The sequence below is a fragment of the Exophiala bonariae genome (assembly GCF_035927105.1).
Source record: "Exophiala bonariae strain CCFEE 5792 chromosome Unknown scaffold_1, whole genome shotgun sequence".
Taxonomy (NCBI): Eukaryota; Fungi; Ascomycota; class Eurotiomycetes; order Chaetothyriales; family Herpotrichiellaceae; genus Exophiala; species Exophiala bonariae.
In genome coordinates this window covers 3,187,959-3,212,792 of record NW_027042476.1, presented here as the reverse complement: position 1 = coordinate 3,212,792, position 24,834 = coordinate 3,187,959, and the positions used below count along the sequence as shown (strand labels likewise).

Sequence of the window (24,834 nt, the reverse complement as noted above, 5' to 3'; positions counted from 1 at the left end):
ACAACCAACCCACACTCACTTGACACTCGCTCTACACAGCGCACCTGCGCACCCTGCTTCATTGGCAACCATATTACTATGGCTGTCAGCAATCCTCTCTCTCCAAAGTCTCAACAAGACCTCAACATGGCTATGCCTATCCCTCCACCGCTTCTTCACACCCGTTCAGGGAATGAGAGGTTTGACCGCCCTCAAACACCCACCTCACCAGGTCATGGCTTCACCAGTCCTGTTCAGACACCTCAAGGCAGTCCAAGCAAGAAACAATTGCCTCCAGGTGCAAATGATCTGCCTAACGTCTTTGACAATGCCATGAAACTCGCTGCTCCAATGTCTCCGACCAAGAGCCAGCCTCAATCCCCCTCCAAATTCGAGAATGTCAACAAAGATCCCTTTGCAGACCAGACCGCTCAACACTATGGCCGATCCGAGAGTCCAACTCGTCAGTCAAACAAGGAAAACGCCCCATCTAGTCCAGGAAAGTATGGAGTCGATGCACATCAAAACCATGCTGCCATGTCCCGACATGGACAATATCACAAGTCGGAGAAATCCAAGACAATCACCAAAGGTTTGACCACCGAAGAACTTCAAAAGTTGCAACTTCCAAAGGTCAAGCGACTGGCCAATGTCACTCAATTGTGTAAGTTGCGTTGATGTTTCCCACTTCTATGCCAACTAACCATCCATCCTAGACTTCCTCGATCATTATTTTGATCTCCTCTCCTATGTCCACAATCGTCAATCAAGAGAAGCCAATTTCAAGTCTACATTTCCTGCACCACCAGAAACTCCTCAACAAGAATACGATGCTGCACTTCACAAGTACCTTGGTCGTGAGCGAGCCAATCTGCGAAAGCGAAGAACTCGTCTCAGACATGGTGATTTCCAAATCTTGACTCAGGTTGGCCAGGGTGGTTATGGTCAAGTTTATCTTGCTCAGAAGAAGGATACTAGAGAAGTCTGCGCTCTCAAGGTCATGAGAAAGAAACTGCTCTTCAAACTGGACGAAGTACGACATATTCTGACCGAGCGTGACATCTTGACTGCTGCCAAGTCCGACTGGTTGGTCAAACTACTCTACTCTTTTCAGGACGATGAACAGATTTATCTGGCCATGGAATACGTGCCGGGTGGTGATTTCCGAACTCTTCTCAATAATACTGGTGTACTCCACAACAGACATGCGCGCTTCTACATCGCTGAAATGTTTTCATGCGTCGATGCCCTCCACACTCTGGGTTACATTCATCGAGATTTGAAACCAGAGAACTTCTTGATTGATGCTACTGGCCACGTCAAGTTGACTGATTTTGGTTTGGCTGCTGGAATGTTGAGTCCAATCAAGATTGAGAGCATGAGAATCAAACTTGAAGAGGTTGGAAATACCGCAGTTCCCTTTGGGATGCAGCCCATTGAAGATCGATCAGCAGATCAACGAAGAGAAGGTTATCGTTCACTACGGAAGAGAGATGTCAACTATGCTAAGTCCATTGTTGGCTCACCTGACTACATGGCTCCAGAGGTCCTCAAAGGTGATCAGTACGACTTTACCGTTGATTACTGGTCCCTGGGTTGCATGCTTTTCGAAGCTCTCGCTGGGTACCCTCCATTTGCAGGTGCCACTGTTGATGAAACTTGGCAGAATTTGAAGAGATGGCAACGAGTTCTTCGAAAACCCATCTATGACGATCCAAACTACTTCTTGAGCAAGCGGACCTGGGATCTCATCACTCGTCTTGTTGCTGCCAAGGATCATCGCTTCAAGAACATCTCCGAGATTCATAAGCATGATTACTTTGCCGAGGTTGACTTCAGCAGTCTGCGAGATCAGAAAGCTCCATTTGTTCCTGAGCTTGACTCGGAGACTGATGCAGGGTATTTTGATGACTTTGGCAATGAGGCTGACATGGCCAAGTACAAGGAGGTTCATGATAAGCAGAGAGCTTTGGAAGACATGGCGGATCGAGATGAGAAGATGAATAAGGGTTTGTTTGTTGGATTTACTTTCAGGTCAGTCCTTGTCCACATTTTTGGGGGTACAACTCTAACATCCATTGCAGACATCGAAAACTCGAGAACGAAGGAGGTAGTCCTCGGAAGCGAATCGAGACCGATGGAACATTCGGAACTATCTTCTAGTGAGAGCGTGCTGACTCGTGGATGTCGTGGGTCTTATTTTTGATCTTTTCTTGGTCAATGAAATGACTTGAGGAAGTGTATGGAGTACAATGACGCCAATGATGGAGTGCAAGGAACTCTTGTTCCGAGGAGCATATCTAATGAGTTGGGAGCAAAGCAAATTGGCGTTGGTATCACAGGTGGATAACAGGATTGTGCTTGTGCTCGGGATAATGGCTGTGACGGGGATAGTAGACGAGCGAACGAGGGACATTGCATTCATTGTATTGTATGATTTTGTTTATTGGGGTGGGTGCCATTCGAGTAGAGTTCACTGTGGTAAACGGAGTGTTAGATCGAAAGAAGAGCATGCAACACTTGATCCACGAAAAGGTCACAGGAGACGTAATGTTTCTGCAGCATTATTGATGTTCAATCCAAGCAATTGGGGACCTGCCCACCTATCTTCCTCTCCATTTGGCATTGGCATACACGGTTCTAGTTAGTCCATCTGAAATGGGAGCTCCAGTGTTCAAACCAAAAACCTGACCCTACTTGTAACCAACAGGGACACGACTCATGTTCTTAGTTTGAGGTATATACGGTTTGAAGTCACGGTTCATTTCCCAGACGAATCTATATGTACCGTTCAGATGCTAGGTGGGAAAACTAGTAGCGACATACCCAAGGTCACGTGTATGTCCACCATAGGACATGATATCCGCTCATTCGGACGAGGGAGCTCCCAGATCAGTCTCCATCGGAATCGGAAGACCAATCTAGGTTAGACAGAGACAGTGCCCGCTGTTCCGCCGGGGAGCGATGAGTCGAGAGGAGATGGATCGGACGGAGGCGGAGGAAAGCACTCGGCAATGCTACAGCCACAGCCACAGCCTCGTCCTCGTCCTCGTTCGTTCGGTCGGTCGGTCGCTAGATCCCGGAACAGGAGGGGATGCCAGAGGTCCAGAGCTCCGCGGTCTTGGTCGCCCTCTTCCCGGCCTGTGTCAACTCAGGATACGGGAAGGGAAGGGAAGTCGTGCTCACCACTAGCCTTAGAGTGGGTAGTGGTCGCAGCATAATGTCGTTAAGCATCGAGTACGAGTCCAGCGCCATCCACAGGAGGGAACGCTCTCGACGTCAGCCAATCAAGGTCTCGTCCGCCTGGCTGGGGTCCTGCACATCACATCACAATTGATCCATCGTTTCCCTGAGTCCACCCACCAGGAGCAACATGGGCTTTTGTGTGGTGCTGCGCAATGCAGTGCACTGCATGATGCAGCCTTGCGTGAGCGCCCGGAACTCTGAGAGGTGCAAGCCAGCCTCCCGAATTGATCGAAAGGGCCGAGATCCAGCCTTGTGAACGTCTTCGACGTCTTCGTCGTGCATCTATTGATGGATACGAGCATTGACTACCACGTGTGCATGTACGTAGAGTTTGATATCGCTGAAAGTTCGGACATTTGGGAAACATCAACCACAATGAGAAGATTGTGCCGCAAGGTCTTATCTTGGTTTGTTTTCTCGCAGATAATCTGGAATCATCATGAGGTCTGAGATAGAGAGACCCGGAGTGGTATGGGGTTAATTCGGCGATGGTGGTGGTGGTGGTGGAAGGTGGAAGGTGGTGAAGATGACGCGGTAAAACATTTGTGCGGGTCACCAGTGTGCAGGTGGTTCAGGCCAAGGATCACACTCACAGGAACCCCCGAGTTTCGGCCTTTTGATGCCTAAACAGTCCATTTGTTTACCCCGAAATGGGGAATAGTGCAACGGGAAGCTTTGCGCAAGCGGCTGTTCCGCCGCGGAACTGATAGTGAAACCAACGGAAAATTGAGTCCAGACAGGAAATATTGCACCTCTCATACCACCCTTCTTTTTACCCTTTTCTGATACCGAACGAGCGCCGTTATGGAGTTTCATCTGCGGTAGCGGTTCATGCATGTCCTAATGGGTTGGCCCTGGTCTAGTCCGGTCAGGCGTGGCCAGGGTCTAGAGGAACAGGGCATCACGAGTGGTTGTACGATTGCCCATGAAGGAGAGGAGAAGAGCTGTTGGGCAAGGATTGAATTGTAGCTAGTATTCTATGTGTCTCTGTGTCTATGTACCTGGCCTGTTCAATGGTCAGTGGCAATTGCCGTACAACATCAAGGCCGTGCAGTTTTCAGCATTTATTGGAGCATCGGGATCGCCAAAGAGCTCGAGTGGGGCAAACAAAGGAAAGATGGAAGAGTCTGAAGCATCTCATTGCTCAGGCTCCGCAGAGAAGAGGGGGAATTGGGACTGGCAGTGCCAAAACCAGCATGGGACTCGGACTGACTGCCCGTGGATAGTAACAGTGGAATGAGTGTGGTGCACTCAGGCTGCAATGAGGGAGTTGATGTTTTTTTTTTGTGAGCGAACACAAGTATAAGAGTTGGCGTTCGTCCGAAGATGAGATTGATTATTCCATTGATTGTTTGCAGTTTGAACCTTGAAATATCCATCCAGTTTCAATTCTGAGTAAGGTACGTACATCCCAGTCCACGTCTGTCCATCAATCCCCCCGTGGTTCCTTACTTGTTCGGGTCATGTTCTCCGGTATCTCTGGTCGTTCCCTCAGGTACCTCCCTGGGTATCGGTGTGCAGTGGTCAACGACGCAGAGTCACCAGCAGAAGAATACCAAAGCTATCTTTTTTCCCTCCTCAGCCCACTTTACCCTCAGCCCATCCCAAAAAACTACCCCTCATCTCCACGTCTGGCACGTCCTACACAATCCGTCATCATCATTCTAGCGACGCACGCCCCTCTCCACCTTGGCCTCCACACACACCCCGGTCGACCCTTTATACGGGTTGTCCTCGAGCTACCCCTGCTCTTACCATTCCCCGCTAACATGTCACCCGCAGATACCCCAGGCTCAAAGCTCTGCCGGATTATAGACACCATCCAGTCCAAACTGACCTGACCTCGACAGTCTTCTCTTCAAATAAATAATTCCTCATACCGCACATTCTCACACCTCATCGACCTCTTCTCATCCATCTCAACATATCAACCAGTCTTTCAAAATGGTATTTGCCCGTGTTGCTTCGCGCTCTCTGCGCCCTTCCACCTTGTCCTCGTTTGCTTCTGTTTCCCCACAGTGTGCTCGTCGCGCCGCACAGCCAGCCATTCATTCAACAATTGCAAAACGTACACTGACAGCTTCTGCTTCTCGTCAGGGCAAAGTTCTTCTCGTTCTATACGATGTGAGTCCATTCCATCCATGTGCTTTCTATTCCGTCACTCAACCACCTCTCTAACACTTCCTTTCTTCTTAGGGCTTTGAGCATGCCAAAGATCAACCTCGCCTTCTCGGTACCACAGAGAACGAACTAGGCATTCGAAAATGGCTCGAAGACCAAGGACACACTCTCGTTACCACTTCAGACAAGGAGGGCGAGAACTCCGAGTTTGACAAGCACTTGGTCGACGCTGAGGTCATCATTACCACTCCGTAAGAAGCCAAACATCTCCCCTGTCCACTCCACAAGCATGTGCTAATCCCCATCTCTTTCTCCAGTTTCCACCCTGGTTACCTGACCGCAGAGCGTCTCGCCAAGGCCAAGAACCTCAAGATCGCCGTCACTGCTGGTATTGGTTCCGATCACGTCGATCTCAATGCTGCCAACAAGACCAACGGTGGTATCACCGTCGCCGAAGTCACTGGCTCCAACGTCGTCTCGGTTGCCGAGCACGTCATCATGACCATTCTTACTCTTGTCCGCAACTTCGTTCCTGCCCATGAGCAGATCGAGCGAGGTGAGTGGAACGTCGCCGCTGTGGCCAAGAACGAGTTCGATCTTGAGAACAAGGTCGTCGGTACCGTTGCTGTCGGTCGTATTGGAGAGCGTGTTCTCCGACGTCTCAAGCCCTTCGACTGCAAGGAACTCCTGTACTTCGATTACCAGCCCCTTAAGCCCGAGGTGGAGAAGGAGATTGGCTGCCGAAGAGTCGAGGACTTTGATGAGTTCTTGGGACAGTGTGATGTTGTCACCATTAACTGCCCACTCCACGAGAAGACCCGAGGTCTCTTCAACAAGGAAGTCCTCAGCAAGATGAAGAAGGGTATGTTCCAACCCGTCTCCACTACAATAATACTTGACATGACTAACAATTCTCTCTTACAGGTGCTTGGCTCGTCAACACCGCCCGTGGCGCCATCGTCGTCAAGGAGGATGTTGCTGAAGCTCTCAAGAGCGGTCAACTCAACGGCTACGGCGGTGACGTCTGGTTCCCTCAACCCGCACCCAAGGACCACCCACTCCGAACTGCCAAGAACCCATGGGGAGGCGGCAATGCCATGGTCCCCCACATGTCCGGTACCTCGATCGATGCTCAAGAACGATACGCCGCAGGCACAAAGGCCATCTTGGAGAGCTACTTCTCCGGCCGGGAAGATTACAGACCTGAGGATCTGATCGTCCACAAGGGTGACTATGCCACCAAGGCCTACGGTCAAAGAAACAAGCAGTAGATCACTCGAGAGAGGTGATTTACTGTTTTTGAGTGTCATGATGTCTGTGGATGATGTTTGTGATCGGTGACAATGACGGTGACGCATGATGATTGACCAAAAAGATGCATTTTTAAAACCCCCCAACACAAGCAAAGAGGTCGTCCGCGTTTGTCTCCTCGTACAGAGGAATGACATGAGCAGGCCAATCCTTGACTCGAGGGGTCCCCTCATCCCTCTCGAGCAAGATATCTATCCATCACATGGGTATACATACAATACCAAGTATAAATTTATTCATAGGTAGCCCGAACAAATGCGACTTTTTTTTTCTCACACAACATCTATTTGATGCGTTCTTTTATTTCGGATGGTCCAAGTCCATCGATCCTAAGTGAGCAGAATACTGTCCTCTAGCAGAATTTCATCTCATCTGATGTGCTCCCGAGGAAAGTAGAACCAGCAAAAAAGTTGAGCTGATGAGCATGTGCCCCGAAACAAAATCTCGCCCAAGGTGAGGGGGAGGTGCGGGGAAAATCTCAGCTGCCAGCCCACCCCTGCAGAAACCCCACAATACCTACGAGTAGGTAGGTAGTCACCAAGGGCTCTTGCATAGCCTTGGCGGGTGCTCTGTTGAAGAAGCCGGGGATAGAGCATTTCATTCACATGTCAAACTGGGTCGTGCTGGAGGCCAGAACTCACTGACCAAATTAACTTGGCTAGACATTTTTCAATCTTCGGTCTGCATTGCAATGTGTTTCGTGACGCGTCCATGCGCAGATGACCTGCTAGGTCCCTAGGTAGGTGCTTCAATACTCGTAGGTACAGACATACGAGTGGGTCCCCTACCCTAGATATCTCCCGAGAGGTACTACTCTGAGACCACGACAGTCCAGTCCATGGGGGCCGGCCAGATCCACCGGCGACGCCTACCCCGGGGTAAATGTGGATTGAGATCCAATTGATACTTCATACGCACTCGTAGCGCGACACGGAGTCTGGGGCTACTAGTTACCTCGAGTGAGCCGTTGGATGGGAAATGGGCGTGAGATGGGCGAGGGGGACGGGGAGGGTGAATGTTTACGCGGCCTGGCCTGGCATGGCCTGGCATTCTATGCACTACACAACACAGCACTGCACTGTACGGCACCAGTACGGAGATCGGATCCACCTGGGTAGATACGATAGTCGTGGAATGTGTAGGTCAGGCGATTGGTCTCGCGTCGCGGTCGTCGTCGTCGTCATCGTCGTCACGAAACAGACCGGTAGTTCGCTAGCTAGTGTACGAGACTCTCTCTCTCGGTCTATACCTAAACCACTTGGGATGGCTCTCTCGTGGAGACGAACACATATCTGTGATTCGAGACCAGGCAGGGGCGTGTGGTACTTGACGAGGCTAGGTGGGATAGGGACAATGTTAGTGCTGGAAGGTGGGTCGAGTGTTGTTGAGTTGGGCTTATTTATTACTTGGGCCTCAATATCTCTCTGTGTTCCTCTCTCTCGATTTGTATGACAACACTAGTTAGTGCTTGAGGAGCTCCCCTTGAATTGGGCATGGCTATCTCTCTTTGTTCTGGAAATGACTACACCTATCTCCAAGTGTGTGAAGAAGAAAACTCAACAACGGCGTCGAGAGCGCTCCGTTTCCCACCTCAACTCAGGATCGTGCTATATCTCGTCGACACGTCCCTCCAAGGGACACAATTGGGCAGGGTGCTCGCTGAACAGAGGTCTGTCTCGTTTTATCTCGAAAGCCATGTCATACCTTTCCTTCGGACATCTTTCATCAGATTCCCTTTCTTTCACCTTCCCTAGATTCTCCTCAAAATTCAATCACAACAAGTTCCATCCTTTCATTCTGTCCAATAATCCATCTCTCGTCTCCTGCTATCCGACCCATGCCACCGACGATCTTGGTCAGAGAATCGTCTAGCGGCACCCATCTGGCGGTATTGGCATCACCATCACCATCACCACCACCACCACCATCAACATCTCCATCCGGATCTTCAACTTTGACCCTGATGATGATTCTATTCTCCACGCTCTGACTCGTGAAGCACGTCTCGACCAAGCTCAACCTCACATGAGCGTCACGGTCAAGCACATCCATGATAGGGAGGAACCAATTCTCGCCGTCGTCGACATCGGCGCTCTCCATGCTGCAATGTCCACGGTAGGGAGGTAGATTTCCATCCCATTCGCGAACCAGACGGGGACCCATGCCGTGGAATGGGAATGTTGTGGTTTTCGCACACCATAGTCTCTCGGCCGGGTCGAAATACCCCTGGCCTGCCACGGCGGCGTTTTCGCGCACGATGAGAGAGAGACTGTCCGAGTCGATGTCGATGGACATAAGCGACACGCTTGCGTGTTGCCGTATTCCCATGTAGTCCATGTCGGTGAATGAGAATCGAGAAACGATGTATGGCCCGTCTTTCTCGGGTGGGCGGAGTTTGCCGGATGGGTCGGTGGATGGTTGATAGCCTGAGGGGGCCGATATGTCCCACACAGAGAGGGATTCAATAGGTAGCTCCTCATCCCCAGTGTACATACTTCTATTAGGTTGCCAGAAATACACCGCATAATGGTTAGAATTGTGTGTCGAGAAAAATCGATCATGGTAATTGGGTGGAAGACCCAAGAAATGCATTTTCCATTCCGACCGCCATGTGATAGTCCAATCATCACCTGTTTTCTTCACATCGAAGCAATTGGCGAAATGTCGATTAACCTGTTCCATGGCATTGAGATTGTGAAAGGGGTCCTTCTCTGCCCATTCGACCACCAGAGTTGCATCTTTCAAACGAATGTTGCGGATTATTTTCCCTCGGATGTCAAACGGAATCGGATATCTGTCACCGGTCGCAACATCGATGAGCGAGAGGATATGTGGGAAACCATCATCGTCAATGCATTGAGCAGGGGCATAAACCAGCAGTCCATCATCATATGTCCATAATGTCGGCCTGAATAGATACGGCTTGGACCCCATTTTATGTAGATGTATAGCTGCTGTTTCGTAGTACAGACGACCTCCTGGTTGTGATTCATGGTAATCCCATTGACCGACAGGAAACCAGTCACCTAATTGCTCGAGTGGTGCCATGGGATACTTGCTGATCTTTCTGGCATTGCCTTTCGAGAGATGCTTGTAGCGAACAGCCACGGAATTAAATAGGGTCTTCCAATCGACTTTGGGTTGATGTTCCGAAGCATGAAAATGAAGGTTCTCCGGTGCCAAAGATCGAACTTCCCTCGCATTAGGATACTTCTGTAGCATGACCCTCAGATACTCAGGCTTTGAAAAAGCCGTGCGCCATGATGAAGAGACTCTTTGGCAGCTCAAAACATCCCATGCCTCCAAACCGACCAAAATGAGTAGGAAAACATCCTGAGGGAGATCTGGCACTGAAGTCGTGGGTGGTGATGAATCATCCGAGGAGGTCTTTCCATCGGAAATGACAACCAGATGCTGGGGCTCAAGGCGTTTGGTCGCCATCTTTAGAGACAGTGGTAGCTGTAAGCAGCTTTCGGTTGATTGAACTTGAGCAGCCATGGTACGGTAATCGAGCAACGCATCGAGAAGCTCAAATCACAGATCATTGCTGGAGACAAGGAGAATCAGCCCATGTAAGAGAAAGAGTAACAAGTCATCGAGCCCAAAACCCAATATCCGCGTCTCCGAACACCCTTGCTTAAGGAAGCAAAATGAACATAGACATGGGGTAAAGTGTGCATTCTTTTGAACGTTAAAGAACCTTGCTTGGCCAGAGCTTTATCAGTCCAAGGGAGGAGAGATGAGGGGCTGCAAGCACCAATTCCCGAGTCGCCGTCCCACCGTGAGTAATCAAAGCACGTGATGAGACAGTGTGAATATGGTCGAGTGCTGATACCACAGACGCAACACTTTCAAGTCGTGTTCAATCCGTCTCTCTCTCTCTCTTAAGATGGCAATCCATAACGAATGCCTTAGGACCAAAGGCTGGTAGAGCCATCGATCACGAAACCCGGCCCGGGCGGGGAGGTTGCATTCCGGTCGAATGGTGACCAGCCCAAACGCATTCGAGCGGTCATCAGTGTCACTTTCAACGGTTCCAGGTGTAATACTTACCCGTACCGCAGTGAAATCCACCGATGAGTTCTCCGTCGGTCCCTCGTAAACCTTCGGATACATGCGGGCAGAGAGGGCGATTGCGGGGAGTAATATTTGATGATTGAGATCGAGGGCAAATTTATTTTTTCGCAAGGCCCCAAGCTTCTTTTTCCCAGATCTAGACTTGTACCAAGGCGCACGAGGTCGCTTTCCCATTATTGGCATTAATCACAATTCCTCTCCATAATTCTCGGTGTAGTGTCGTTTGTTCGTATCCGCATGTGGTGACTCAGATATTCATATTCCTTTCTGCTGCCACTTCCCCCTCCATAAGCCCTTCGATTTCTCCCAGACCAATTTCACTTCCCAAATCTTCCACTCCACCCACCTTCTTTCAATATGGGCGACAACAGCATGTCTTCCACTACCATCCCTATCAATGACTCGTCCTCACCTTCCACGGTTTCCTTTACCGTCAAGGCCGGCCTGGCCCAGATGCTCAAGGGTGGCGTGATCATGGATGTGGTCAACGCAGAACAAGCTCGTATCGCCGAAGAGGCCGGTGCTTGTGCCGTCATGGCGCTCGAGAGAGTACCTGCCGATATCCGGAAAGATGGTGGTGTTGCAAGAATGTCGGATCCACAACTCATCAAGGAAATCCAAGCTGCAGTGACAATTCCTGTCATGGCCAAGGCAAGAATAGGACACTTTGTGGAATGCCAGATCCTCGAGGCACTTGGTGTCGACTATATCGACGAAAGCGAGGTTCTCACGCCTGCCGATAACAAGTACCACGTCGAAAAGAGTCCTTTCAAGGTTCCCTTTGTCTGTGGTTGCCGAAACCTGGGCGAAGCGCTCCGACGGATTAGTGAAGGGGCTGCCATGATCAGAACGAAAGGCGAAGCAGGTACCGGAGATGTCGTGGAAGCCGTCAAACACATGCGGACTGTCAAGGCAGACATTGGAAGGGCACAAGCAGCTTTAGCCGAAGGAGAGGGTGCCCTAAGAGCCCTTGCAAGAGAATTCGAAGTCGATCCAGTTCTACTCAAGCAGACTGCCGAGCTTGGTCGATTACCAGTGGTGAATTTCGCTGCTGGTGGAATTGCGACACCCGCAGATGCTGCCCTGATGATGCAGTTGGGATGTGACGGTGTCTTTGTTGGAAGTGGTATCTTCAAGTCAGGAAATGCCGCCAAGAGAGCCAAAGCCATTGTTCAGGCAACCACCCATTACCAGGATGCAAAGGTCCTCGCCGAATGCAGTGCAGGACTGGGAGAGGCCATGGTTGGTATCAACTGTGGTACTATGGCTGCAGAAGACAAGCTGGCAGGACGTGGCTGGTAGAGTATTCGGCAAGCATTTAAATATTGGCGTCTTCGGGAGGGTCCAAACCCCAAGGTGGAGTTGTAGAGTATATTTATGAAACGGCACAAGTTGCTTGACAACTCAACTTGAATGGCAAACCAGTGTGCGGTCGTGATGATCGCTAGACATCACCAGCAAAACCTTTCTGCTCAGAGTACAAGCTCTTCTAAAACCGCTTCCATTTCTTCCTTCGCCAATGGCACACCTAGTACTTCTGTGCCACTTGCATCGCGCCGGCTAGTAATCATTTGGTGATCATGGAATTCTTTCAACAGGAATTGAAAATTCATGCTGCTTGAGCAGATGAATTCCTCCGAAGCTTTCTGATATAAAGTGCGATACTCGATACCAACTTCTTCTGCGTCTTCCTTCTGTGACTTTTTGGTTGGACGTCTATCTTCCTCGTCATCATAACCGCCCTCGATGCCATCCGAGAGGATAGCCAGGATCTCAGACAAGAGCACTCGATAGAGATTTCGTGCATTTTCTGGCAAGGATTTGAGTACAAACCCAATACCGTCCTTGCCACCAGTACGGAGTTTCTTGCGGCCAAGTAGTTCATGTACTTCGTCAACCACGTTAATCTCTGCTGTATAGGGTGCAAATGTTGTGCAATCGTGAAAGACAAATTTAAACTGGTCCAGTAGAGAAGAATTCCACAATGTTGGAAAAGTGGGAGAATCAGCAGTCGCGAGAAACGCGATAAGCGGATGTGCTGCAAGACGAGCCAAAACAGATTGTGCGGATGAACGTCGAAGGGGATGGGCATCGATTGAATTGACCATGAGTATAAGGTGGCCCCGAGGGGGATGTTCTTCCATATACGAGAACAAGGTGTCGACCATTTCTTGGGGTTGTCCCACCAGTCTCAAAGGTCGTTGTTCCTCATCCAGGAGCGCAGAAGCGATTGCGTTGACGACTCCTCTCACATTCAATTTTGGTGTATAGCCATTCACAACGACGATCCTTGGTGGCATTGAGGAATGTTTATCAAGCCACTCTGCAAAGTTATTGACAATTTTTCTCTTACTGCCATAGCCATACAGGCATAGTCCGAAGCCTTGGGAGAACTCAAATTGCCATTGAGGAAAGGATCTTGCGTGAAGTTTCATCAATTGTGACCTTTGTGGCTCATGGTGATCTTGATAGGTCTGAACATGTTGGTGATATTGATCATAAGTCAGAGATTTGACCGAATTGAATTTATTACTCGAGATTTGTGGAGGACCACTTCGATTTTGAAAGAAATATCGTTCTTCGGGAGGAATATCTCCCTCAGGAGTGGGGGATCTCTTGTTCTTTGCACCTTTTGGCCTTCCTCGTCTGTTCGGGGTCTTGACAGGCATGTCAGCAGGGTTGTCTGAAGGCTCTTCGACTCCTCGTTCAGGTCCAGTCTCATCGTTCTCACCATCCTCCTCATTCTCATCCTCAAGAATGGCTCTGGCCAATGCACCTTGTCCGTCCCAATCGTCCTCATCTTGTGACTGGGACAGCAATTGAGCACTCTTCCTCTTCGCAGATCGATCTGCTTTTTTTGATTTGGAGGGTGTTCGAGATATGGTCGAGTTCTTCTTGGGAGTTGCAAAAAGGGTTCGTCCATTAGGCTTCGGAGTTGGGCTGTTGTGATCCTTGATGGTGTCCTCCTCATCCAAGATGGCTTTGGCACTGGACCTGGCCCTTTTGGGAGTCGAAGTTGCGGCAGGCTTCCTGGCGGATCTCTTGTCATCATTTGACTGGGATTCGACCTCTGTATCGTGCACTCCATTTGTAAGTGGAGTGTCAATGGTTTCCCTGCGGCGTTTAGTAGGAGTGCCTGCGGGCTGAACGATGGTATCAGGGGCCTTTCGTTTAGCCATCGTCAAGGTGATGCAATGAATTTAAGAGTGATCTGTCAATTAGGAATTCACCCCATGTACATCAGAACCAGATTTAGATTGGGGAACATGTAGGTGCAGCGCGTCGCGACTTTCGCCCTTTTCAACTCCGAAGATCCGGCACTATGATTGGCTGCGCACTTGACCGCAAAGTTTGTAGCAAAAGTCGAAGCGAAGAGCCGCTCTCCTCAAATTCTGATGCTTGCCGTCGTGACTCACGCCGATCCCACCGAGAGCATCTACCTAACTGCAATGTATATATGAATGCCGTGGGAACGAAAACAAACCTTTTCACTCTTGCTCTGTAGGTTACCACTCACTTCGACGGGACCCAGGACTCTCAGTTCTACCGATATCGGTCTTGACACAGCTGGCTCTAATCAACCTTCATTCGGTTCTCGCAAACGTTGAACTGCTTAAGGGGTTGTTTGAGTACTCAGTGCATCCTTTGGACCTTCCAGGTATATATCTGAGGAGTAAAGACGCGGCATCTGCCTAGAGGCCTCCTCGTCTCTTCCTTGGCAGATAAGGCAGACCCAGCACATATCATAAAGCTGATACACAATTTTCAATCTATCAACCTCCATCATGGCGTCCGTAACAGCCCCTTCAGCTCGCTCCATGGTCAGGACCTTCGTCCGCCACTATTCGGCACCAATCGACTCATCGATACCAGCGTCCAAAGTTAAATATATCCCAACATCAGGCACATACCCCAAGGGATTCAAAGTCTCAGGCACATATGTAGGCGTCAAAGCCGCCAACAAGTCGAATCCCGACCTGGCATTCATCGTCTCTGACCGACCCGCCTTCGGAGCTGCCGTCTTCACCACCAACAAATTCCAAGCCGCTCCAGTCCAAGTAAGCCGAACAGTCCTGGAGAAACGAGGTGGGGCAGGCCTGCGGAGCATCATCATCAATTCCGGGTGTGCCAATGCCGTTACGGGCGTGGGAGGGCTCGAAGATGCTCAATCCATGTCGGACACAGCGACGGCGCAGTTCCAGCAGTCGTCCCAAGCAGAAGACGGGTTCGGCGCCAACAGCCTCGTCATGTCGACGGGCGTCATCGGCCAGCGCCTGCCCATCCAGAAGATCCTGTCCAAGATCCCCTCCGCTTACGCCAATATCGACGACACCCATAATGCGTGGCTCGCCACCGCCAAAGCAATCTGCACCACTGACACATTCCCCAAGCTCCTCTCCACGACTTTCACCCTCCCGTCGCACCCAGAGACCGAATACCGCCTCGCAGGCATGACGAAAGGTGCGGGCATGATCCACCCAAACATGGCCACCTTGCTGGGCATCTTGACCACCGACGCCGCCATCTCAGCCCCAGCCCTGAAATCCCTCCTCACGTCGGCGGTCGAGAAATCCTTCAACTCCATCTCCATCGACGGCGACACCTCCACCAACGACACGGTCGCCATCCTCGCCAACGGCGCCGGAACCCCATCTGCCACCACAGCCCCAATCCCCGACGACGCCACATCACCCGACTATGCCGCGATGGCATCGATCCTGACATCTTTCGCCCAGCGCCTCTCGCAACTCGTCGTGCGCGACGGCGAAGGCGCCACGAAATTCGTGCAGGTGAGCGTGCGCAACGCCGCCACCGCGGCCGACGCACGCCTCATCGCCTCGACCATCGCACGCTCCCCGCTCGTCAAAACAGCCCTGTACGGCAAAGACGCCAACTGGGGCCGCATCCTCTGCGCCATCGGGTACACGCCGAACCTGAGCTCCGCCGACGCCGTCGTCCCTTCCAAGACCAACGTCAGCTTCGTGCCCGCCGCGACGTCAAAGTCCAAGGACGAGGGCGTCTTGAAGCTGCTCGTCAACGGCGAGCCCGAGGCCGTGGATGAAGACCGTGCCGCGAGATTGCTCGAGGATGAGGACCTCGAGATCGAGGTCGATTTGGGTACCGGCTCCGAAGACGCCCAGTATTGGTTCTGCGATTTCAGTCATGAGTATGTCACTATCAATGGTGATTATCGAACCTGAGAATGTGAGGGGCCATGGAAGTGTTTGGATGGAGCCTAGACAGAGGAATCGCTTAGTCTATCTGTATATACAGTCCTACTGGAAGAAATCGTATAATTAAATACGTATCCGTGTCTACAGGTGTTACTTGCCAGGTACTTCTCCTTATTCCTAAGAATGAGTTGAATGAAAGCACCGACCGATGTGATGAGAACACATGAACCACCACAAAGAACATCATCATACAGCTCAACATCATTGCCTATCTAGCTGCTAATGTACAGAGATTTATAGCATTTGCATCTGATCTGCCGACCCCCCACGTGTTTGATTTTTCAAGATTTGCCAGCGTCCTTTTTCAAATTCTTGAAAATCTGACCAGAGGTAAGCCGGGCCCACTTCCTTCCCCAATTCCCCCAAACGCTATGCATAATCAGAGCATACGTAACTTTTTGGTGCATGTTAAATGTCGTAGGAACGAACGACTGCTTCTCCTTCAAAGATGTGGTCTTCGTCTAAGCGATCAGACCCTTGAGGTTGGCACCAAAGTCGCCTTCTTTGGCGGCAATCTCGAAATACCCGTAGATGATGGTCACGGCTAACAAAATACCGGTACCACTTCCGAATGCACCCAACATATCGCTTGCAACGGACAGGGCGCCAATGCATGCTCCACCAAAAGCAGCAGCTGTTGGGATGACACGCTTCAATTCCTTGTACATGCTCTGTTCACGATGACCAGCCATGACCAAACCTTGCTCCTTGAGAGTCTTGGCAACATCGCGAGGGGCGGAGCCGGAGACCTCAATCCAGGTCTTCGAGAACACGGCGCAGGTAATGATGATGAATCCGATATAGATGGCCGTATGGATGGGGTCAAGAAGAGCCTCGGCGAAGCTGTGAGGTGGAGACATGTAGTAGGCGATACCACCGGAAGCGTAAAGCTGAGACGAACCTTCCTTGGGCTCCCAAGTTCCGACGAGCTTGACCAAGAGGTTGTCAGAGAAGCGAGTATAGAGCATTTGACTGATCATGAAGATGTTGGAGGCCAAAGCGGACTGCAGCATAATAGGCATGTTGGAGGTGTAGAAGAGACGGATGGGATATGATCCTCGCATGCCACGTTGACGCGATGACTTGACCGGAATCTCGACACGGAAACCCTGAAGATAGATGACGGCGGCGAAAACGACCAAGGTAGCCAACAAGTTCATGACATTGGGAAGATGTTGTCGGTAGAAAGCCTCACGTAGAGCTCGAGTCTTGTCAGGCCAAGTGACGAGAAGATGGAACAATGCAATGACAGCACCCTCGAACTCTTTTCCACGACCAGTATCAATGGTTGTGGGGGAGAATGCCTTCCAAACAATGGATTCACAAATGTTGGTGGCGATGAACAGAGAGATTCCGGAACCGAGACCATAACCCTTCTGTAGCAGTTCATCAAGGAGAATGACGACGAGACCAGCAAGGACGAGCTGGACAATCAAGAGGAGGCAGATACCAGCTCCGAGATCGCTAGGTTGACCATAAAGACCGGTGAGGACGAAAACGCAGGCTTGACCGAAGGACAGAATAATGGCGAAGAGCTTCTGCGCAGTTTGGTACAATTCGCGGTCGGACTTGAGATCGAGGTTGACATCGATAAGATGCGTTCCAGCAAGAAGCTATTGACATTAGATTTGACACTTTGATCGTGTGCGACATGCCATAGGTCAAAACATACCTGGAAAACCATACCAGAGGAAATGATGGGAGTGGTGCCCAATTCCATCAACGTTCCTCTGTTACTGGCCAACATCATACGTAGCCAGTAAATTGGATCGGACGTGTCAGAGGACACAATACCATAAAGAGGCATTTGGCTCATGACCAAAAAGATGAGGAGTGTGCACTGTGTCGCATTGTCAGCCATCCATGCTCTTCCTGGTCGATGCTAGATTTGTGGCTTCCTTACTCCTGTCCACATCAACTTCTGATTGAAGGCGATCTTTGATTCAGGTGCAGCCACCTCCGGAAGGAGGGGCGTGAAGGGTTTAATGAGATCGAGGAAACGGACTAGTAGTGGGAAAGCCACAATGTCAGTATTTTGGATCGTGGGCTGTGGAAAGTGCGGAGATGATGGACTCACGACCGCTCATGGTTGCTGTTGTGCAACAAGGTTCGGGAGAAGGAAAATGAGAACCCTATGTACAGTAGGGTCGAAGAACAGAAATGGAAGGTAAGGGAAGGAGAACAGAATCAAGGGAAATGGAAATTATAGAGAGGGACGGGTCCCCTGACGGATGAAAGCTGCTTGATGGCTAAGGACACAGTTTGAGAGCAGCTTTAATCTGTGGTGGTAGTAGCACCGGATAATAATAAAGTGGCTTCAGTTACGGTGCTGGAGTGGTGGCCGCCATTTCTAAGAGATTGCCAAGGCTGCAGTAGGAGCTGGGGCTGATCTAGTCCTGTTGCGGTAGACCTGATGGCTGCCCTTACGTCATCGGCCATCCTTCCAAAAGAGGTGGCCATTCACTGCTTCGAGATGCTGCTTTAACACGCTATTTTACCTAGGTAGTTAAAGACATGACTTCGATCATAATCGGGCATTAGAATAAACATGAGACCAGGTACACTGTATCCCTATCGGCGTTGGGCACGTCACTAATAGACCATGAACCCCCCCGTCTCCATTAACACCAGAAACAGAACCACTAGCTTTCCTCGTAGGATGACATTTTCAATTATTAGCTATTTCATTGTCTCGTTGGGGCTCTGGAGGCCTCTATTGGCATTTCTCATGATCACATGCTCAGTCAGTACTCTTACATCAATCCTCACTTCTATTCTCACTTTTGCCCAACTACACCTCACGACTAGCCTTTCTCGCCTCACTCTTCTTGGCCAATCGCTCACGCGCCGCGGCCGACCGCTCTGCAGGCAAGCCCGCAGAGCTGGCCTCCATGGCAGTGCGCAGCTTGTTGGCCGCGTAGACCTTTGGATGGGTGATTGCCTTCTTGAAGTCGGAATCCTCAGCCGAGTTCGCAATCTCTTCACCTTGTTTCATTACACCGTCCCAATCCACCTCCCTCTCACGCGCCATGAATGCATCCGTGATCTGTTGGCCTGAGGCCAGGGGAGGAACACCGCCACGGCTCGGGTCGAGGGAGACAAAGTTGTCCAAGCCTCTATAGTAGCGTGCGAGGGGTGAGTCGGGCTTTGCTGATGGTGGGAGAGGAGGTGCGACGAGTGGGACGCGATCGCGGTGTTGATTCTTGTCGATGATGGCTTGCACATCGGGGTGGTAGACTGGAGTGGGTTGAACGTGAGGAGGTGCGGATGACTGGATGGGTGCGTTGGCGTCGTGATTACCACGAGTATCAGGCCTAGGAGCAAATCTAGCGGATCCATTCATTTGCTCATGCAGCTCAGCTCTCTCCTTGCGTAGGTTTTCGTTCTCGGTCTGCAAGCGCGCAACGATCTCATTCAATTGCTGGTTCTTCATGTCGGCTTGATAGGCAAACTCCTTCATTTGCTGGCCATATTTGATCAATCGTCGCATCTCCTTCTCAGTCTGCTTCTGGTAAGCCTGGAAAGCGGCTGCAGAAATGCCGCTAGCTGAGCTGGTGGCGGCAGAAGTTGCGTTGGCGGTCAGGACAGTCCTCGCTGCTTGATCATTGTTCGTAGCAGCAACTGGAACCGTGGATTGAGCGGGGTCGAGTGTGCCAGTAGCAGCGGGAATGTCGTTGAATGTCAAGCCATTGGTTATGTGTTGTCCATTGTTCATGACTCCGGTCGTAGCGGAAGATTCTGGTCGATATGTGACAGTTCCTGGTGGAGGCAACTTTCCAGAAGACTTGATGTCACGGGAGGCAACTAAGAAGAAGTTAGAAATTGAAGCACTTGCTAGGCTGATAGTAGACTTACTGCTTTCGTCAGGGCTGAGACTTTTGAAGGTAACATTGACGTCTCTCAACGACTGTGCGCGTGGAGTAGCTTGACCTGGAATTCGTAAGATCGATTTGGTGGGTGAGATGAGAGCTTGCTCTGCTTGACTTAGGGGAAAGATTGGGCGGAAAGGAACCTTAGCGGCCATAGACTTTCTCGTCATGTTACCCGATTCGTTGGGGGATCGTCCTAAGTGGTTGGTCTTTTGTTTCTTGGTTGGTGTTCGTTTGTTGTTAGGTTTACCTGGCTTGTCACCTTTTGTTGATGATTTCGCAGTGGTGGTCTTCTTGTGAGCTTCAGAGTCGAAAACAGAGGCGTTCTCCTTGTTTGATTCTTCGCGGTCAAACGGAGTTTCTGGAGAGCCAAAGAGAACACCTTTGAGTGCACGAAATGCGAAAACTGGTGCTGGCGTGACTGGGTCTTCAGCGATATTGCTGTCGGAAGACATGATGAGAAGGCAAAAGGCGAAGAGAATAACTTGTGGACACCGGGGAAACAAACAGGGGAGTGTGAACGCTGTAACCTAGCAGGCAGTAGTTGCGGTGGGGAGCACTGAGGCCCACTGCGCGCTTTCGACGATGTTGTAAGTCTTTGTACAGGCGTGTGCACAATATATCTTTTGGACACTGATGACCTGAGCAGCAGAAACGCGTTCAAGATGCAATATTTATACCCTTCTATTCTAGGACTAGCGCAGACTGTCAAGAACGGTCCGGCCCGAGTGCCTACTCTGATTGGTCACTCCGAAGACTCCCCAAATCACCAATGATGTCATTAGAACATTTGGTGTTCTAGTGATAGATGGGGTGCAAATACTTCATTGTGAGTTTCTATCTATGCGTGAGAGTAATATCGGCGACTAACTAGCTAGTAACTCGCATTAACCACCAAATCGTGTGGAGTGGAATAAAGGACCGCTAAGCAGACGGAAGGTAATCGGGAGTACTGGGCTCCGAAAGACAGCTTTCTTGTCCTTACGTACAAGGCTGGACAATAAGCTGTCCGATTTCGTGCTGAGATTTCGTGCTGATCACTGTGAAGGATATCGCGGGGCACAAGCCCAGAATTCTACCTTGTGTCATGAAAGCAATCCAAAGAGAAGTTTAGTTCTCGTCCAGTATTCCTGCGCAGCTCGATCGTGTCCTCCCGCAGAGTGAGATGCGCTTCCGACGGTGTCGGTGGTTGAACCGAGCGCCGCTCGAAGGTATGCCTCATCAAAATCGTTCATCATGTACGCCGTATTGTGCTCTGGGTTAAATACTCGAGCCTGCACCTGAATTTTGATCTTCTCCACAGCAGTTGCCGACCAGATATCAGTCCCACCAATCTCGAACATGATTTCGCAAAGCCGCCGTAGAGTCACGAAGGCTCTTGGGGATGGCATATCTTCTGGCAATCTTTCTTTGGACGACTTCACAGATCGTTTCTTGCGTTCACTCGCCTCGGAGAGTCGATTGACGACTTCAATCGCCACCAGATCATGTAATTGGGGGATGGCTGCGTGTATCTTCTCAAAGGTCATATGGTCCGGAAATGCGTCCTGCAAAGCTGCTACAGACATCCGTATGGAGCGCAAGAGAGCCACAGATCGACTGATATCTGGATTTTCGGTGCCGATTTGAGTAGCGGCATCAATAATGCCCGCTTCAAGTGATGATAAGCCTGCGCGAAGCGAGTCCTGCAAAAACTTGACATAGCCTTCTGCATCGGTCTTGCCGAGTTGTTTTGAGAGGTCCAGTGCTTCCTCCTCATCTTCTTCGTCCGGCTCTTCCATCAGGTCCCGCCATGATGTCGTCGAAAGCGCAGTGAACGAGGCCTCCGTAGCCTTTATGGACGCAATCCACCGTCCTAATGATTTCTGCGCTCTGTTTAACGATGAATGGTGGCCCGTGTGCCGGCTCTTCACTTGCTTGATCAATCGTGAGCCTCGAGTGTTCGCACTTGCTTTTGCGGTATCTTCATCCCACAGAGACTTTACCTCGGGGGTATCAGGCATTCTTTTGGTCAGACTTGCAGTTATGTCTTGTAATTGTCTCACCTGAGTTGAACAAATGATTTGGAGCTTTTCGTTCACAATTTGCCGTATCTGCTGGTGCATGTTGGCTGCCCCAGGAGTTGAGAAGTATGAAGGAAGAAGAGCAGTGTAAAGGTCCTGACGCAAGTTCAAGATGGGAGCCGTGTCATTTGATGTGTTCAGATGTGTTTTCAAACTGGTGACCAAGACTCGACTTGCTTCATCTGACCAATTTTCCAGCTTTGCCCTGGCATCGTCCGCGGACAGAGTACTCTTCTTGAAGTATGGAACGAATGATTGAATATCACTTGATATGAGTGAAACAGTTCTGTCAAGGTCGAGCGATTCTAGGTTTCTGAGAGTCTGATCTGTGAGAATAGCACGCTTTTGCATGTTGGTCATCGCCTCCGCTAGAGGGCGCCCTACCAACGCTTTAAAAGTCTGTAAGGACACCAACTGATACCTCAGAGCCTCTTGAATATGACGGCTATCATCCGAAGCGCGTTGGAGCATCCTTCGAATCTTGTCGAGTCGCAGCTGGTGTAAATGACTCAGAGCATCTTCCGAAGAGACACTGGTGATTAGGCAGTAGGAGCAAATGGCCTCGACTAGCTCGAGAAGATTTGAAACGGGAGTCGTAAATCTTGCGTCTATCTGTCGCAGAAGTTGACGTCTCAAATGAGCGACCTTGTTGCGCAGAAGATCAAGACTCGGTGCTGGCAGCTGATGCTCGGATAAGGACTTCAGCAATAGGCGAGACACAACCATTAGCTGTGAACAGTGGAGGAATCTCGTCTCTCGTAGAATGCTGGCTATCGTTGTGCAACATCTCTGCAACAATCGTAGTTCTGCGAGGACGATTTTTTTCTCGTCGTGAGATTTGGTACCTGTGTCGTGATTAGGGGGTCTGCAGTTGTGGCCCATTATTGACATATGTTCTTCCGCTGTTTTTGTTTTCGAGTCAAGAACCACAATTGATTCCGCTGTAGCTAAGAGCTCCCGATAGCTCCCACTAATATAAGAATTAGCACACAACTGAGACTAACCTCTGGGTTCCTGGAGGGCAGTAGCTAGGCTTTTCCAGGAGTCATAGAGCAAAGGTGGGAAGTATTGACCCACCCAACAAGTGTTCGCAATTTTTCTTTATCGCGGGTCGCACTTGACTTCAATTGTTTCTCAATTACTCTCGTAGTCGGAATACGATACTCCTCGAAGGCTTGCTGCCATGTTGTGATAGTGCCCACGGACTCCATCATGGAGGTCCTCTCAAGCAACACTCCTGACAACTTTCGACTCTGGAACACCAGAGGATTGGGTCTTTCTAAGGTTTCAAAGAAATCGAGCAGATATTCCAGACCTGTGGTCTCAGGACCGTCTTGTTACCACGGCTTTCTTCAACGCCCGAAGTCTCAATTGTCTCTGCTGGTGAATTACACGACTTGGAAGACAAGGTGTCATTTGAATGATATTGAGGCTCAAAATTCGTTGCGGTCTCCGCTCCTATACTTCACCGGGGATTTCGTATACTCGTAGTACGAGACGCGTTTCATCTTCAATCACATCCTCCAGGAAAAACATTATCTATCTACATAGAATAAACTTTCAAATCCAAAAAAAAGAGACTACCAGACCCCCCTTTCGGGGGATCTGAAACTGTGAAATCCACTTATTAAGGGGATGCTATCTCTCTTTTCTCGAGAGTCGAACCCAGATTTTTTAAGATCACAATCTCCGAAGTTGGATCAAGCATTAATTGCACACTTCCGTCTGTTACTGGGTATTAGGCCCATTATTCAAGACATGATTTCAGTAGGCTGCTCCTGCCGCGGTCTCGAGAGGATTTTGGAGGGAATTTCAGTCTTTGCAATATATCTGTTCTTGGTTCACGTGCTGGTACGACGCCTTAAGGGTCTGGTTGGTGCCTGGAATTGAAGGTGAAGCGGTAAGGATTGAGTACGTCGAGAGTGAATGGAGAATGTGTTAGGCTGTAGTATTAGATGTACATTGGTGGTAGGTTGCTGATAGATACATACTGTTTGCCGTGCTCTTGCCCTTCCTTCTACTTACACGGTGTCCATCTTCCGGCGTCTTCAAGATCTTAAGCCTGAACTGCATAGTTTTTTATGAAACAGAGGCTCCAACCACGTACGTCTTCAGCTGTAGGAGGCATTAATATGCAAAGCTTGGAAATCATTATCAGCTTCAATGGCGTCCAACACAGGCTGTAACTGCTCGGCCTGCTCATCCGTGAGCGGCACCACCGTATCTTCTTTCGGGACATAGATGACACTGGATTTCTCCACGCGAATCTTGAGGGATTCTTGTAGCCGCGCAGAAATGGCTGCGAGCTCGGTCGCCGGCGTCTCGACCACGAGTTTGTTCTCCTCCTCCACAATATCAATTGCGCCAGCCTCGATAGCCTCTTCCAGCGCTTCATCAATCCCGACTTTGTCCTGCTCTTCGAATTCTATGCGACCCCTCCGCTCAAAGAGATACGCTGTAGGCCCGGCACTGCCACCGGCCTTGTTGATGATCAAAAGGATGTTTTGGAGGACTCGTTTTTTATTGTCGGCTTCGCATTCGATTACGGCTGCGACGCCATATGGGAGGAGTGCTTCAATGGTGACCGGCTCCAGGGGCATGTTGGAAAGTGATTTACCCTGGCCCCTTAGGATGGCGACTTCGATCATGTCTTTAGCGAGTTGGTTTTTCTTTGCGGCTGCGATGGCAAAGGCAAGAGAAGGATTCGCCTTGGGGTCGGCACCTCCAACTGCATCAGGTTAATTGATGATATCGTCTACCAGACACTCGTATACCTACGCTTCGACATAAGAGCGATCTGTCGCATGTGGAACGTCCTCTCCTTGGATTTGGTGAGATCATTTGCTCCCTTGTCATGTTTGATCTTAGACCACCTGTTGTGGCCCGAGGCGCACAGGCGAGAGCTCGAAAAGTGCCTGCATTGAGCAAGACAGC

General features: G+C 50.2%; 10 protein-coding genes across 10 annotated transcripts; 4 read left to right on the top strand and 6 right to left on the bottom strand.

Moving 5' to 3' along the window:
- Positions 1 to 126: 126 nt before the first annotated feature.
- Positions 127 to 2,142, top strand: LTR84_001123 (uncharacterized protein; the record flags this gene model as incomplete). The annotated part of the gene is made up of 3 exons (XM_064844749.1): positions 127 to 643; positions 696 to 2,013; positions 2,064 to 2,142. The coding sequence occupies 3 exons, from the start codon at positions 127 to 129 to the stop codon at positions 2,140 to 2,142; spliced, it is 1,914 nt and encodes a 637-aa protein (XP_064712609.1).
- A 3,027-nt stretch (positions 2,143 to 5,169) lies between these two features.
- Positions 5,170 to 6,617, top strand: LTR84_001122 (uncharacterized protein; the record flags this gene model as incomplete). The annotated part of the gene is made up of 4 exons (XM_064844748.1): positions 5,170 to 5,349; positions 5,422 to 5,597; positions 5,664 to 6,208; positions 6,271 to 6,617. The coding sequence occupies 4 exons, from the start codon at positions 5,170 to 5,172 to the stop codon at positions 6,615 to 6,617; spliced, it is 1,248 nt and encodes a 415-aa protein (XP_064712608.1).
- A 1,801-nt stretch (positions 6,618 to 8,418) lies between these two features.
- LTR84_001121 (uncharacterized protein) lies at positions 8,419 to 10,155 on the bottom strand (the record flags this gene model as incomplete). Its single annotated transcript, XM_064844747.1, has 1 exon — positions 8,419 to 10,155. The coding sequence occupies one exon, from the start codon at positions 10,153 to 10,155 to the stop codon at positions 8,419 to 8,421; it is 1,737 nt and encodes a 578-aa protein (XP_064712607.1).
- Positions 10,156 to 11,091: 936 nt separating this feature from the next.
- Positions 11,092 to 12,036, top strand: LTR84_001120 (uncharacterized protein; the record flags this gene model as incomplete). Its single annotated transcript, XM_064844746.1, has 1 exon — positions 11,092 to 12,036. The coding sequence occupies one exon, from the start codon at positions 11,092 to 11,094 to the stop codon at positions 12,034 to 12,036; it is 945 nt and encodes a 314-aa protein (XP_064712606.1).
- Positions 12,037 to 12,206: 170 nt separating this feature from the next.
- LTR84_001119 (uncharacterized protein) lies at positions 12,207 to 13,913 on the bottom strand (the record flags this gene model as incomplete). Its single annotated transcript, XM_064844745.1, has 1 exon — positions 12,207 to 13,913. The coding sequence occupies one exon, from the start codon at positions 13,911 to 13,913 to the stop codon at positions 12,207 to 12,209; it is 1,707 nt and encodes a 568-aa protein (XP_064712605.1).
- A 606-nt stretch (positions 13,914 to 14,519) lies between these two features.
- LTR84_001118 (uncharacterized protein) lies at positions 14,520 to 15,935 on the top strand (the record flags this gene model as incomplete). The annotated part of the gene is made up of 1 exon (XM_064844744.1): positions 14,520 to 15,935. One exon carries the CDS (start codon positions 14,520 to 14,522, stop codon positions 15,933 to 15,935), a length of 1,416 nt encoding a protein of 471 aa, XP_064712604.1.
- Positions 15,936 to 16,429: 494 nt separating this feature from the next.
- On the bottom strand, positions 16,430 to 18,055 carry SEC61 (translocon subunit; the record flags this gene model as incomplete). The annotated part of the gene is made up of 4 exons (XM_064844743.1): positions 16,430 to 17,581; positions 17,641 to 17,808; positions 17,872 to 17,972; positions 18,046 to 18,055. 4 exons carry the CDS (start codon positions 18,053 to 18,055, stop codon positions 16,430 to 16,432), a joined length of 1,431 nt encoding a protein of 476 aa, XP_064712603.1.
- A 704-nt stretch (positions 18,056 to 18,759) lies between these two features.
- Positions 18,760 to 20,292, bottom strand: LTR84_001116 (uncharacterized protein; the record flags this gene model as incomplete). The annotated part of the gene is made up of 2 exons (XM_064844742.1): positions 18,760 to 19,772; positions 19,824 to 20,292. The coding sequence occupies 2 exons, from the start codon at positions 20,290 to 20,292 to the stop codon at positions 18,760 to 18,762; spliced, it is 1,482 nt and encodes a 493-aa protein (XP_064712602.1).
- A 630-nt stretch (positions 20,293 to 20,922) lies between these two features.
- LTR84_001115 (uncharacterized protein) lies at positions 20,923 to 23,111 on the bottom strand (the record flags this gene model as incomplete). The annotated part of the gene is made up of 2 exons (XM_064844741.1): positions 20,923 to 22,870; positions 22,978 to 23,111. The coding sequence occupies 2 exons, from the start codon at positions 23,109 to 23,111 to the stop codon at positions 20,923 to 20,925; spliced, it is 2,082 nt and encodes a 693-aa protein (XP_064712601.1).
- Positions 23,112 to 24,011: 900 nt separating this feature from the next.
- LTR84_001114 (uncharacterized protein) lies at positions 24,012 to 24,706 on the bottom strand (the record flags this gene model as incomplete). Its single annotated transcript, XM_064844740.1, has 2 exons — positions 24,012 to 24,628; positions 24,679 to 24,706. 2 exons carry the CDS (start codon positions 24,704 to 24,706, stop codon positions 24,012 to 24,014), a joined length of 645 nt encoding a protein of 214 aa, XP_064712600.1.
- Positions 24,707 to 24,834: the final 128 nt, after the last annotated feature.